The 13187-nt window shown below is 38.3% G+C and overlaps 1 protein-coding gene across 2 annotated transcripts in view; it reads right to left on the reverse strand.

Annotated features, from left to right (window-relative positions):
- polr3a (polymerase (RNA) III (DNA directed) polypeptide A) overlaps nucleotides 1-11093 on the reverse strand; it is a 38332-nt gene extending 27239 nt beyond the window's left edge. For both annotated transcript variants that reach the window (XM_036141879.1, XM_036141878.1), the window contains exons 1-10: nucleotides 10889-11093; nucleotides 9234-9369; nucleotides 7477-7614; nucleotides 6774-7100; nucleotides 6384-6623; nucleotides 4032-4194; nucleotides 2874-3010; nucleotides 2676-2779; nucleotides 2445-2586; nucleotides 385-525 (exon numbers count right to left, since the gene is read on the reverse strand). In XM_036141879.1, coding sequence (XP_035997772.1) covers nucleotides 385-525; nucleotides 2445-2586; nucleotides 2676-2779; nucleotides 2874-3010; nucleotides 4032-4194; nucleotides 6384-6623; nucleotides 6774-7100; nucleotides 7477-7614; nucleotides 9234-9369; nucleotides 10889-10932 — 1572 coding nt within the window. In that variant the 5' untranslated portion in view covers nucleotides 10933-11093. The remainder of the gene's footprint in view (nucleotides 1-384; nucleotides 526-2444; nucleotides 2587-2675; nucleotides 2780-2873; nucleotides 3011-4031; nucleotides 4195-6383; nucleotides 6624-6773; nucleotides 7101-7476; nucleotides 7615-9233; nucleotides 9370-10888) is intronic.
- Nucleotides 11094-13187: the final 2094 nt, after the last annotated feature.

Raw genomic sequence — 13187 nt, forward strand, 5'->3', positions numbered from 1 at the left:
CTGCACATTAACAGTCTTTTTCAAACGTGCACCCAGGTTTTAGCCTAAACCTTTTCAAAGATTTAGTAAGAAAAAGATGTAGCAGACAGTTATGTGTTCATTAAGAAGACATTTTGCAGCTACAACAAAACATAAATAGCGTGGTTTTGTCTCTTTTGTGATCTCACAATTAGCATGAGACCCTCATGCTTCTGCATTTAACCGATAAAACCTTGTAGAGAGTCTAAAGCCTCTATTTATCAAGTAATTCAAAACTTTGTACCTGCTCGAGTTTGGAAACTTGGAAAAAAATGGTTTATTTAAGGCTTTTTACACATCTGTACCATAGGTGCCAATATTTGTAAAGGGGTTGCTGCACTGTTTGAACAAGGTGATGAAACAAACCCCCATCAGTATCAGGGCTTCAGCTTTGGCTTCTTCGGTCTGAGGCAGGTGGAGATTCATCTCATCCCCGTCAAAGTCGGCGTTGTAGGGGGTGCACACGCACTCGTTAAACCGGAAGGTCCTGTGCGGTTTGACTTTAGCCTGTGAGGTTGAGACAAGAAACGTCACAAATACTGCATAAGCAAGAGAAATAATATCAATGTTCCACTCTTTGACTTTGGAACAATAAAATTACCAACATTTGACAAAGGAAACCACTTAAATTCACACAATAACCATAATTACCTATTTTGCTCCAATCAGCCACGGCCCTTTGTATGGACTTCACGCCTCATTTTATGCGTCATAGAAAATGATTGTTCCGGTATGGTGGGTGGAGTAAAGTGCATAAGCATTCATCTGATTGCATTCGCTTCTGCCTTTTGTTCATGTCTGTATGCAAATAACCGTTTTAGCCTCGTCTTAGAAACCCAGCTGGAAAATTAAGATTCTGAAAGATAACGCTCCTAGTTGGGAATAATACAATCAAAGGAGCGTGCTTCTCATGACTGGTAAAGAGGCAACTTCCAACAGCAGATTAACTTGTCTATGTAGGCAGAGATTCTCTGGGTTAAAGAGGGAATGTAGGGAATTCTGTTTGGAAATACTGGACACCCCAAACCATTTTCAATACTTAGCAAATATAAAAGTGTTTAAAAATTATAATAAATTGCCCTCCAAAGTAAGCCTCCGTTACACCCGTTGGTTCTCGTAACGGCCACCGGCCAAAGATGATGTCATCATCTCATTTGCCTTTTTGTTAATATTTGTGACCCAGGCTGTAGGAATAAAAGGCTTTTTCAAAAAGAAAAGGTGATTGTAAACTGATTAAATGTGTTTGGAACTACAAAAGACCTTTATGAAATGACTTAAACCACGTAAAACAAACTCTCCAAGAACGAAAGTTATCAGAGGCACGCAAAGTGAACCAGGTGAATAAGTGATTTAAAAATGATATTTATGTCGTATTTATTTCCCGCTTTGTAATCCAGGACAGGATCACCAGCGCATTTATGCATGCATGATTCCTTTTGCCGTGTGTCTCCTATCTGCCGTCTTCGCCCTGACGGCATGCGGGGCTTTCAGGACAAGGCGGCAGCAGCTGTGGTGCCTGTGAGACAGCGCTGAGGGAAGTATTAACGAGTTCAGCACTTCCCGCTGCTGCCTCAATAAAGCAACTCCAGAACGACTGGTGCTTTCAGTGAAGCACAGAAAAAGTGTTTCTTTGTTAATGATTGAGTTGTTTCTAGTCGCTTTTTGAAAGAATGTCGCTAGATGGGTCTGAAAAGTCGTCAAGTACAGCAACAAAGACGCTAGATTGGCAACACTGGACAGTCATCTCTAGTTTTCCTTCCCTCCTGAGAGCAGCGTACCTAGCCAAGCTACCAGACAGGACGGAGCAGGCAGTGATGGTTTCTCACAATAAAGTAAGTTTTAACGTTTCATGGTATCTAAATTCATTTCAAACTGTGATTATGGTTAGTATAAGTGCACAAATATAGGCTATACATAATATATTTTGTGGTTAGATGAGTGGAAGGACCTACTGATGCCAATAAATCTGTGTACTCTTCGTTGTCCTTTCCCAAAGTAATATTCCTTATCTTATTTCAGTGCTTTTACATTTTTCTGTCTTCCCTTGCTGGACAAATCCAATGATGGAGCAATTGCTGCAATGAATTTTGTAGTCTCTGCTTTTCTTTCCCATAAAACGTATTCCTTCATTGATGCTTCAGTGTTGTTTTTTTGCCATTGCCATCTTCTCAACCCCTAGCCAGGTGGTTGCTTAGGTTCTGCCGGAGCTCTCTTCCTGAATTCATTCCTTTCGTCTAAAGCCCTAATCCTCCTCAGAAGGAGGGATTGCTGCAGAGTAAATGAATCGCAACAATCTGGACTTCCTAAGGGATAAATCATTTTAAAAACGCCATTGGCTGGTCAATTCAAATACACGTATTACATTTTAAAGTGACAATCATAAAGTGACAATAGTTAGATTTGCTTTTGTTAAAAACAGCACTTACAATGTGTGCCATGATGCTTAGTTTGTGCAGAGAAGGTTGTCGGTTGAAAAGGACGATGTCTCCATCAATCATGTGTCTTTCCACCACGTCGCCAAACCTCAGCTCCTGAGCAATCTTTTCCCGGTTCCCATACTTCAAAAATCTGACAAGGAAAGATACAAACATTTGTTCTGAGCCACCTTTAAAAAATAAATGCTGCTTTCCATCTGAGCAAGAAGCAACTAAATTTACCTTTTCATCTGCGTGTTATGGTTCTGGATAAAGTTGGCTCCGGGGTGAACGTCTGGGCCGTTACGGACAAGTTTTCTCATTAGCTCCAGATTAGCTTTGTTTACCTTAAGACGGCGGCAAAGGCAAGTATTGTCATTTTAGCTCTGCCTTGATATGGGTTGTGTAATGGATTCCCTGAACTTATGAAGCACGACGTACCTTCTCTGGATATGTCAGGATTTTTGCCACATGAACAGGGACAGCAACCTCGTCAATCCTTAGGTTGGGGTCAGGGGAAATGACAGTTCTGCCAGAGAAGTCCACTCTTTTTCCCGAGAGGTTTCCTCTGAATCGACCTGAATTAGAGTAAAATTTATCCATTTTAAATAAACAGTTTTAAGGCAAATATGATAAAAGTGTCAAAGTATTACTAAATGTGCAAATATTGGAGACAATCTATATGTAATCAAACTGCTTCTTGTCCTGCCACTGTTTTAGCCATCTGTAAGGCTAATTCTGACTGAATATTGTAACCAACTACTTCCTGCAACCCCAAATGGGAAGAGGCGGATATAAACAATGGATGAATAGATGGATAGGCAAACAGGTGCACTGATGGACGGAAAGATGGTGATGTAGGTTACAGACGGACGAATAAAGTTGGATGCACAAAGACAGATGCACGGATTGACAAACGGATGCTTTGAGGTCGGGCTGTACGATATAGCAAAAAAGCATATTGATAAAACAGAAATCATATTGATCGATATCGATAATTATCCACAAATTCAATACATATATTTTAAGTGCAGTCCTGACCATTTTATGCTGTTGCTTAGCGACCAAAATTTTAGATAGAGAACGCACAAACACTAATTTCTAACTAAACCCTTTATTCAACAAACATTTTACCAAACATGCAATTTTTTAAAAAGGAAAAAAACAACACGTGCTCTCTGAACTCTTTGAAGGGGGCGGAGCTTAGTTCCTGGGTCTATTTGTGATTGGTTGGGAGGATGCAATGATGTAATATTAACCTACATGTCTGGAAAGCAAAAGGAAGGAAAACTGTTATTCTATTGAACTTTTTATTAACCTTTCTTATCATCATTATATGTCTATTGATTGATATATATTGTTATTTAGTTATTGTCCAGCCCTACTTTGATGGACAAACAGGTGGATAATGGATGGAGGGAAGGCAGACAAAGACACATGGATGACAGATTTACAGACAGAAGGATGGACGCATTATCACTTTCTTATTTAACAAAAAGAAGATAGCAATCCTTTCCTCTGATAAAATGTATCAGCATTCGAAGCTACCAGCAGGAGGAATTTGACTCAGAATGATAACGTGCTCTCCATTAACTGTACCTTGTTTTCCCTTCAATCTTTGCACAAAGCCTCTGGTCCACTTTTTAGGTGCCATGTTGAGGGGAATGCCAGAAAGTTCACTGTTGATGTAAAGGGCGCACTGAAGCTGCAGGAAGTCCCAGTCCTCCATAATCATCTGGGTTTTTGCTCCAGTCATCCGGTGCTAAGGGATAAGAGGATGATAAAGTAGATGTCCCACGGGAAAATAAGACTTATCATAAACTGCATTAGGAGACTTTGTAAGACAGTACTTTTTTTAATAAAGGAATCAGAGAATATCTCTTTTTGTAAGATAAGAGGTGGTTTAAATTTGCAGAGCAGTCCATTTGACAAAATATGCATACTAATGACCTCAATATGCAGGAGAGAATGCAAAGTCTCATCAATGAAGCCATGTAGTTAAAAAGACTTATATTAAGTCAAATGTAATTTATCTTCTAAGTGCAATGATGTTATGCTCTCAAAAGGCAGTTTACACCAGACCTAATAACTGATCTACTTCAGCTCAGTCTTCTAAATTTTAATTAATACTCAGTCTTTGCACAAGAGGTTTAATCTCACTGCTTAAGAAAAAGAATACAATATAAATCTGTCCAATAATGCAGGTTCAACACATCCAGGTTGTCTTTTAGTTACCTGGCTTCACAGAAAAGTGAGCATGGATTTAGAGCAAATTATCTGACAAAATAACTGTATACTAGAGGAGCAGCAAAAAATCTCCAGCAAGAACAAAAAAATGGAAAAATAAGGATGTTCACTCTTTGTATAATTAATATTTTACAAGTTAATAAATACCAGTGTCATTTGACACGAGGACGTATCAGATACGCCATACAAAGAAAGAGACTAGCATTTTTTTGTGTTTTATTACCTTTTAGTTAATTTGCTGTACTAAATCTTTGAATTTTTTAATAATTAAAGTAAATCTAATCATTATTAATGTCAAACATTTTTAAAAACTCTGGAATTGAACATAAACACAGACACAAAATGTGATACAGTCTGCCGATCGGAAGACGCAGGACGAGCAAACATGCTGCATAAGAAACCTCTTTGGAGGAAAACCCCATCAAGCTGGAGAGCATTTGACCAACTAGAAGTTATGAAAAATAAAATAAAAACCCATATGCAAAGCTTCCTTACTGTACAGTACATCATCACAGTTCCAATACTTGTGGAGCGTGGCCAGTGAAGAGAAAACAGGTGGGAACCCTGAGCCATCTAGGGGCCATTAGAGACAATGACACCCAAAGTGTGTCGCCTATTTCCATTCTACTCTGTAATTATACTTTTTCTCATTGCAACAATCCTAATGGCCTCTCCTAGAAGTCCACGGCAAACGTCTTTAGTGGCAGGCAGGACCAAATCTTCACCTACAGCGAATGGCTTTTTAGCCTTAGCAGTACGGTTAGCCACCAAATATGACACTATCAGTAGATTTGTGCTGGTGCACTTATATGACCATGTGTCTTGAATTGTGTTGAGAGTAAGAAGGATGTCAGAGGCATAATCAAAATAAAACATTTATTAAAAAAATAAATGTTTTTGATAATCCGATAATAAATAATGTACGCTTATTTATTCTTTCTTTCCAGCTGCCAATCAGTAATGAACTACAGACTTCGCATTGCAAGTCTGCATACCTTATACACTTTCCATTCAAGTTAAAATCTCAAACTTTAATTGTTTTCATTCTGATTTTTACGTTTATGCATTTAGCAGATGATTTTATCCAAACTGATTAAGAAATGAGACTTTATAACGAAGCTGATATCAAAGCTTACAATAAGCTACTTAGAAGAAAGACTACTAGTCGGGTCATGTCAAAGGTAACAGACCTGAATGCAACTGCTGTTCACAAAGCACTGATCCAGGTTGCATCTAAATATATGACAGATTTTTCAAGTTTTCTTTTGTAAAAATGTTTAGAACAGAATCGATTTCACTTCAGCATTAAAAAAAAAAAAATCAAGAGGTATAAACACATTTGCAACACTGCAAAAACGGATCTAAAAATAAGTAAAATGTTTTTAAAAATAGTGTTTTTGTCCTTGACTTGAGCAGGTAAATAAGATTATCTGCCAATGGAATAAGTATTTTGACCCCAAAAATAAGATAATTAGACATACTGCACTTAAAATAAGATGATGGACATAAGTTGTTCCTATTTTAAGTGCAAAAATCTTATTCCATTAGCAGATCATCTTATTTATCTGCTAAAATCAAGGACAAATACACAAATTTTAAGGACATTTTACTTATTTTTAGCTCCGCTTTTGCAGTGAAGGAACTATATTTGATCTGATGGCAGACTTAAAAGCACATTCCCTTGCATCACTGATAAATACGCACCTTTTTGATGACATCATTAAGGAAGATAATCTCTGTCAGCTTCATGGTGAGATCGTCCTCGTTGGTGCCGGACTTCAGATCGCTGACCACAGACGGCCGGATGCAGAGAGGAGGCACGAGCAGACGGGTGATGATGAGGTCCGCAGGCTTCCCCGCCTCTGGGTTCATCAACAGCAGAGGGATATCTTCTGCAGGAATTCTCCGAAACAGGTTAAGAACAACCAGAGGGTTTAGGTTTTCCTGGGGAAAGAGTGAGAATTAAACGCAAAACGGTGTCAAATCGAGGAAAGAACGGCTTAAAACCCTTTAATATCCATTTTAGAGATTACAACTCTGGAAAAAATTGACATTTCAATGCAAGTTAATGAATCTAAAAGAGCTGAAGTTTACCTGTGCCCTGGGCAACAAAGGCTCCATTAGTTTGTTGTGCTCGATGGCAATGTCAAAGGACTGCAGGAAATCAGAAACGAAGGCGTCCACCACCTTTTTCGTTGTTTTGAACTTCTCATGGATGATCTTCAGCAAGCCACACTTTTTCACGGGCCCGTTGAAAGCGCCGCAGTTCAAGCACACGGTCCGTTTGCGGCATTTGTCGGAGATCTTCTTCTTCAGCCCTCGTTTCTGCAGATAGGCCAGGTTGGGCCGTTTCAAGACATCCATGAACTGCTTCTTGTCCTCTTTGGTCAGCATTATGCTCGAACAGGTCTTGCAAATCATCTGGACACAAAGGAAAATATATCGGCGAGGCGATGGGATCAGTCACTAAAAAAGGCCTCGGTATGCACAAACAAGATAACAGATTCAGCCGTTTAAAGATAAAATGAACATGTATTTAAATTATACAAATAAAAGATCAAATTACACGTATAGGGGAGTGAATTCATTCAAGTTCAGAGAATATAGTTGTAACTTCATTTATTATCTTGTTCTGATTGTGACACTCTAGTGACCTCTAGAGAACAGATGAAGTATTTAAAGTGTACTTAGGCAGGATTATTAAATGCTTTCTGTGTATAAAAGTGAATCACTTTTACTGATTATGCTGATGATCGGCTGTTTCTTAACACGTTAATCTAAGAACTTCAGTACGTACCTGCAAAATTCCAATAGTTGCCTTGAAGTAGCCGACGTGAAAGCAGGGCAGCTCCAGATCCAGGTAGCCGTAATGTCCTAAACAATCTGCCAGATTTTTCCCGCACGTCTGACATGGTCTGTCTTTCTGACTGGTTCCCTGCAGGAAACATCATATTTCTCATGGAGATTGAGCAAACAATCTTCACTTGGAATACCCTGTAAAATACTTCACTTATTCATAAACATCCACTTCTATAATTAATTTTAGGACCATTGTCTAACCTTTTACATCTCACGTCTTCTCTTTAGACGAGGTGATTCAGAAGGATCTAGTCTTAATAGTAAAAAATTTCTCTAAGAATTCTTGTAAAAGGGCAGGAAGGATAAACTGCTGGAAAAGTGGAACTCTGCAGCTCCTCCAGAATTATTTCTGTGTTCATGATGCTGTTTGCTCAGTAACATTCTCTAACACGCTCCCAGACGCGCCCATATTACCCCTGTCCTCTCCTTAGGCATCCAATTTGCTTTAGGATAGACTTTAAAGCCCTGCTGCTTGCTTTAAAGTAAAAAATCAACTTGTAACTTATAACTGTTCGCCACAACGTCAGGACTCTGCGATCATCGGAGTTTAAAGCACTGCATGTTCCCAGGACTAGGTGATCGTTCTTTTGCCGTTTTTGCTCCTAAGTTGTGGAACGCTTTACCAACAGAGCTACCGTGCATCACCGAGCTAGGAGTCTTTAAATCACAGCTAAAACTTCTGATCAGGCAGGCCTTTCACTCCTATTCAGCTGTGGATAATTTTGTTAGTTTTGTAGTTTTATTATTTTATTATATAGCTCTTAAAACTGGTTTGAATTGTGCTGTCATGCACTTTTTCAGCTTTTAGCTCTTTTTATCCTGATATTTTCTTATACATTTTTATATTTTATTTTGTCTCAGCATCTTTTTGTTTGTACTTAGCTGGTAAAGCACTTTGTGCACCAAACGGATTGTTGAAAAGTGCTAAATAAAATTTGATTGGTTGATTGGTTGGTTGGTTGGTTGATTGATTGATTGATTTGTTGATTGATTCATTGATTGATTGATTGATTGATTGATTGATTGATTGGTTGGTTGGTTGATTCATTGATTGATTGAACAAACCGCCGAGGCCTTCGAGGAACAGATGGATATCTACTGAGATTAAATTACACTTATTCAGGAAACTGGTAGCACCGGATTGCATTTTGTAGTCGCAGAATTAGGGAGGCCGAATATCAATGCACAACATACTTTGACTATTTTGATTAATAGTAAAATAATAAATTAAAAAACACGGGTGATTTCTCTTGCACTTTACATTTTCAGGGTTTTTTTAAACTAAAAAACAGAAACTGGAAGGAAGGATGGACCAGTGGATAAAGTGTGGAGACTAGGAAATACAGATAGGAGGAAGGACACAACTGAGGAAGGACAAATTGAAGGAGGAATAGATGGAGTGTGTGAAAAAGCAAGATATTAGTCCTTGGCGATATAAATATTGCAAACTCTAAAACGATGATGACAACATATTTGTTTGCCATATATTGTGCAGCCTTAGTACAGATATGATGAGGGAAGGATACAAAGAGGGAGGGAGGACAGAACATTTAAATAACGAGATGTGAAATGAAGTATGGAAATATAACAATATTTTACACCCTCTTGTTTTCCAAACTCATCCATTCCTGGAAAATACTGAAATTCACATCACTTAAAATTATTTAAAAACAAAAACACAGTTTTGCTCCATACCATTCGGTGGTCCAACACTCCATAAGGCAGAGGAGTGCGTTTGGTGTCTTGGCTGTACAGATTTTTACTGACCACCTGGATGTGGGCCTGCTGTCGCATCTGTTCGGCAGATTTCATCCCGAAGCAGATGTGGCTTCTGGAAACAAGCACAAATCTCTTCTCATCAGAAATGGTAGAGCTGTTTTAAACTGATTTGTGGAGGATTTAACAGCGTTTAGACACTTTTCATAAATAGTGGATAGGATTGAGGTCTGCACCGCTCCAAAAGCGCGACGTCTGCCTGTTTTATCGATTTCAAAACGGATGCTGATGTGTGTTTGGGATCATTGTCTTGCTCTAAGACCCACATTTAATTTATCTGACCCTGACTTTAACGCCCGAATGAAAGGAAATGTGTTAGGATGTTCAGGAACTCAACAACACCCCAGGCCGAGCAAAAACTGGAAGATGCTGTAACAACAAGTGAGTTTTACATTAACACGGACTAAGATGGTCTCAACATATAAAAAGATTTATAAATAAAATAAAATACATCAAATAGAGCTGGATGACAATTCAATAACAGTATATATTATATTGATGATAGAAAAAAAGGGTCAATGAAAAGTTCAACAGAATAACAGTTTTCCTTCCTTTTGCATTCCAGCCATTTAGATTAATATTACCGTCACTACATCCTCCCAACCAATCACAAACACAGAAACTCTCCATCACCAAGACCCGCCCCCTTCACAGTGTTGAGACACCACACATTCTTTATTATATATATATTTTTTTTTTTTAAAAACTTACAGTTTTGGTAAAAGGTTGGTTGAATAAAAGGTTGAGTGTGAATTCAGAGTCTGTGTATTCTTTATTTAAAAATTGGTCACTAAGCAACAGCATAAAATGGTCAGGGCTGCACTTAAAATATATGTTTTTAATTTGTTGATAATTATTGATGCTTTTTCTCTATATCGTCCAGCCCTAACATCAAAATCCGCCCCTTTAAACTTGACTGAAATTTGCAGCAGTCCACACGAATGAACCAAAGAGCAGCTTGGGAAACGTTTCACAGTCAGACGACTTGGAGGACTCAAGGTGGGTCTCTCGGATCAAAGAATCCTCCCCAGCATGGTGGTGGTGGCATCATGCTCGGGGTCTGATTTGCTGCCAGTCTCATGATGAAGGACTGTGTCCAAATCTGTCAACTTCATCTGAACTCTAAAAGGTAAGTCAGTTCAAATTTGAACACATTTCAAACAAGAACACACATGAAAACTGAGCCCTACTAAAAGTCTTGGATTATGTTAAAATAAACCGTTTTTGCACCTTGAACCGACCAATTTAACAAGCAGTCTTTTCTGGTAGAAAGTGTTGAAGAATTGCTATCCATGACTGAATATTTCAGTAGGATTAAGAAGTAAACAAAAAAATTAGACCCCAGAATTAGTTCTTTAAATGTTATTTTCAGGCTTGATGGTGAAAACAAACGTCTGCTGAACAAAACGACAAATCAAATTATTGTAAGTCCAGCTAATCATCAGTCCCTTTGGTTCACACGCAGCAAGCCAGTTTTGTTCTTGAACCACTAAACAACTCAGCAATAAGTGCAACACTTGAACAGACTGCGGTTATCAGACTGGGCTAACAGGCTAGCAGTGTGCCACACTCACATTTTCTTCGCCACGTCTGTCTCTCTAAACTGCTCCTTCACCATGTTGGCGGCTTTTACTGCACAGGCTCCCGCACTTTGAATTATTTTCGTTTTACTCTATCCTCTGTCCGACACGCTGCCACAGCGTCTTCGCATGCTGTAAAGAAACTAGCAGCCGGGCATTGCAATGTGTTGATTCCATGTGAGTCGAACCGGCGCTGCGTTCAAGGGGCTCGCGTATCTCTAAGACATTCTCCGTAACGTTGACAGCTTCGCAGGGAATTTTAATGGATGAAGACAAAAAATATTTTCTCTACTAAATAACGTAGCCTGTAGCAGAGGGGCTAACACCTTTACCCTACCACGATGAACAAAACAATGTATGATGAGTGAAACTTAAACTAAAGATGAGTATTTTTTTTTTAATATAGGCTATTTGTCATTCTGCTTCACAAATGTGAATTCAACGACGAATAGTTTGTTCTTGTTTAGTGTTGTTCAGTTTCATAATTTGTATTTATTTTATGAAAGGGAGGAGGGGTAGGCCTTTAAAAAAAATTAAGGAAATTCTAATTTACGAGGAGCATCTAAAAGCACCGCGCACAAACAGCAAACCAAAGAGAACTCTCACTGTGGCATAGAAGGAGAAGGCATATGGAGCCTGCACTGCTCTCTATTGGTCACAAAATGTATTGCAGTTTTTCCGCTGATTTTTTTTTTTTTTTCTTTTTCTTTTTTGTCGGAGGTACTAAAAACTTATAACGTTGTCCTTGGTTTTCACAATTCAAGCAAAGAGCGAAATAATTGTTGTTTTTTTCAATTAATTTGATTGTATCTTAGCAACATTTTTTTATTCACAAGTGCAAATTCACCTGGAAAATCCCTTGCTTCATGACTTTAAAAACTGATTTACTTAACTACTTTCAGTTACTATCTCACTCAAAAAACTGTAAGGCTATTAAAAATACTCAGCATATTATCTAACTTCAATTTAAGTTCATGATATGATAACAATCCCAGGCCGATGTTTATATAGTACACTGTTCTCTGTATGCTTGTTGTACTGCTCTTTAATTTAAAATAAATAAATAAAATAATAAAAACTGTAACCATTTTCTACACCTACTGAGTCCAGAGGAACTGGCCTACAACAGTCATCGTGGGAAATATGAGCACAACATGCACATTCCACCCGTCTATCACAATGCAACACAGAGACACACAATTGTAAATGTAACCAAAGTGCAACCCTTGAAAGAAAATCTCTACATGGGCAAATCAAAGCATAAACCTGCTCAGGTTATTTTATTGTAAATGCAAAATTATGTTTTAAAAGTCTAGTAGTCATACTGGAAGCATGGGAGTTCTCCACTTAACTTGAATCCCATGCTCATGATGTCCAGTGTGTTTGGTACAGTGCAGTGTCCACACCTCTTGAACTTTGTCGGATTAGAGTCACAAACTTCCATGCATCGCGTTGGGAATGTGTGTGCTAGGCCCATAAAGAGTAGTGAACCAAGGTCAAAGGTTTTAACAAAAATCAGAAAAGTTGGGTGTACATGTGTTATTTATCTTGCTGGAAGGTGAACCTCCATCCTAGTCACAGGTGTTTTGCTGAATCTAACAGGTTTCCTCCAGGTTGCCATGTATTTAGCTCCGTTCATCTTCCCATCAACTCTGACCAGCTTCCCTGTCACCGCTGAAGAAAAACTCTCCACTGTTTGATGCTGCCATCCTAATGTTTCAACAGTGCTCAGAGTGATGAACATAGCGTTTTTCAATGCAGACCAAAGGGATACATTTACTCACACCTGACCCAAGCATCTTCTTCCAAATGTTTTCTGTAGCTCCGATAAGGTTTGTAGCGTACTTCAAATAGGACTCCTTATGGCTTGGTTTCAGCAAATGCTTATTCTATTCACTCATTCGTAAATTATAGATTTGTGGAGAGCCAAATAAATAGCTGTGCTATGACAGCTATTAGTGTTGAAAATACATGAACTTTTTTTTTTTTTTTTTTTTTTTTTTCACCATAGTTACTAGGGGCGTAAATCACCAGCTTTGTCACAAAATGATGTTACGGATTTGTTTGGACGGCGATACGATATTTGCGAATATAACAAAGTTTGTTAAAATTTGTGATCCATGCGATCGATATGATGCAATATCTGCCCATCCAACACTATTATCTACACTGACATTAACTCACACAAAAACAAAACAAAAATAATAATAAAATGTGACTATTTCATTTCTAAGCTCTTACACGTACCAGGCATTTAAATCAAAACATTCTTCTAATTCTGAAATAATAATAA

Source organism: Fundulus heteroclitus, chromosome 10 (assembly GCF_011125445.2).
Source record: "Fundulus heteroclitus isolate FHET01 chromosome 10, MU-UCD_Fhet_4.1, whole genome shotgun sequence".
Classification (NCBI taxonomy): Eukaryota; Metazoa; Chordata; class Actinopteri; order Cyprinodontiformes; family Fundulidae; genus Fundulus; species Fundulus heteroclitus.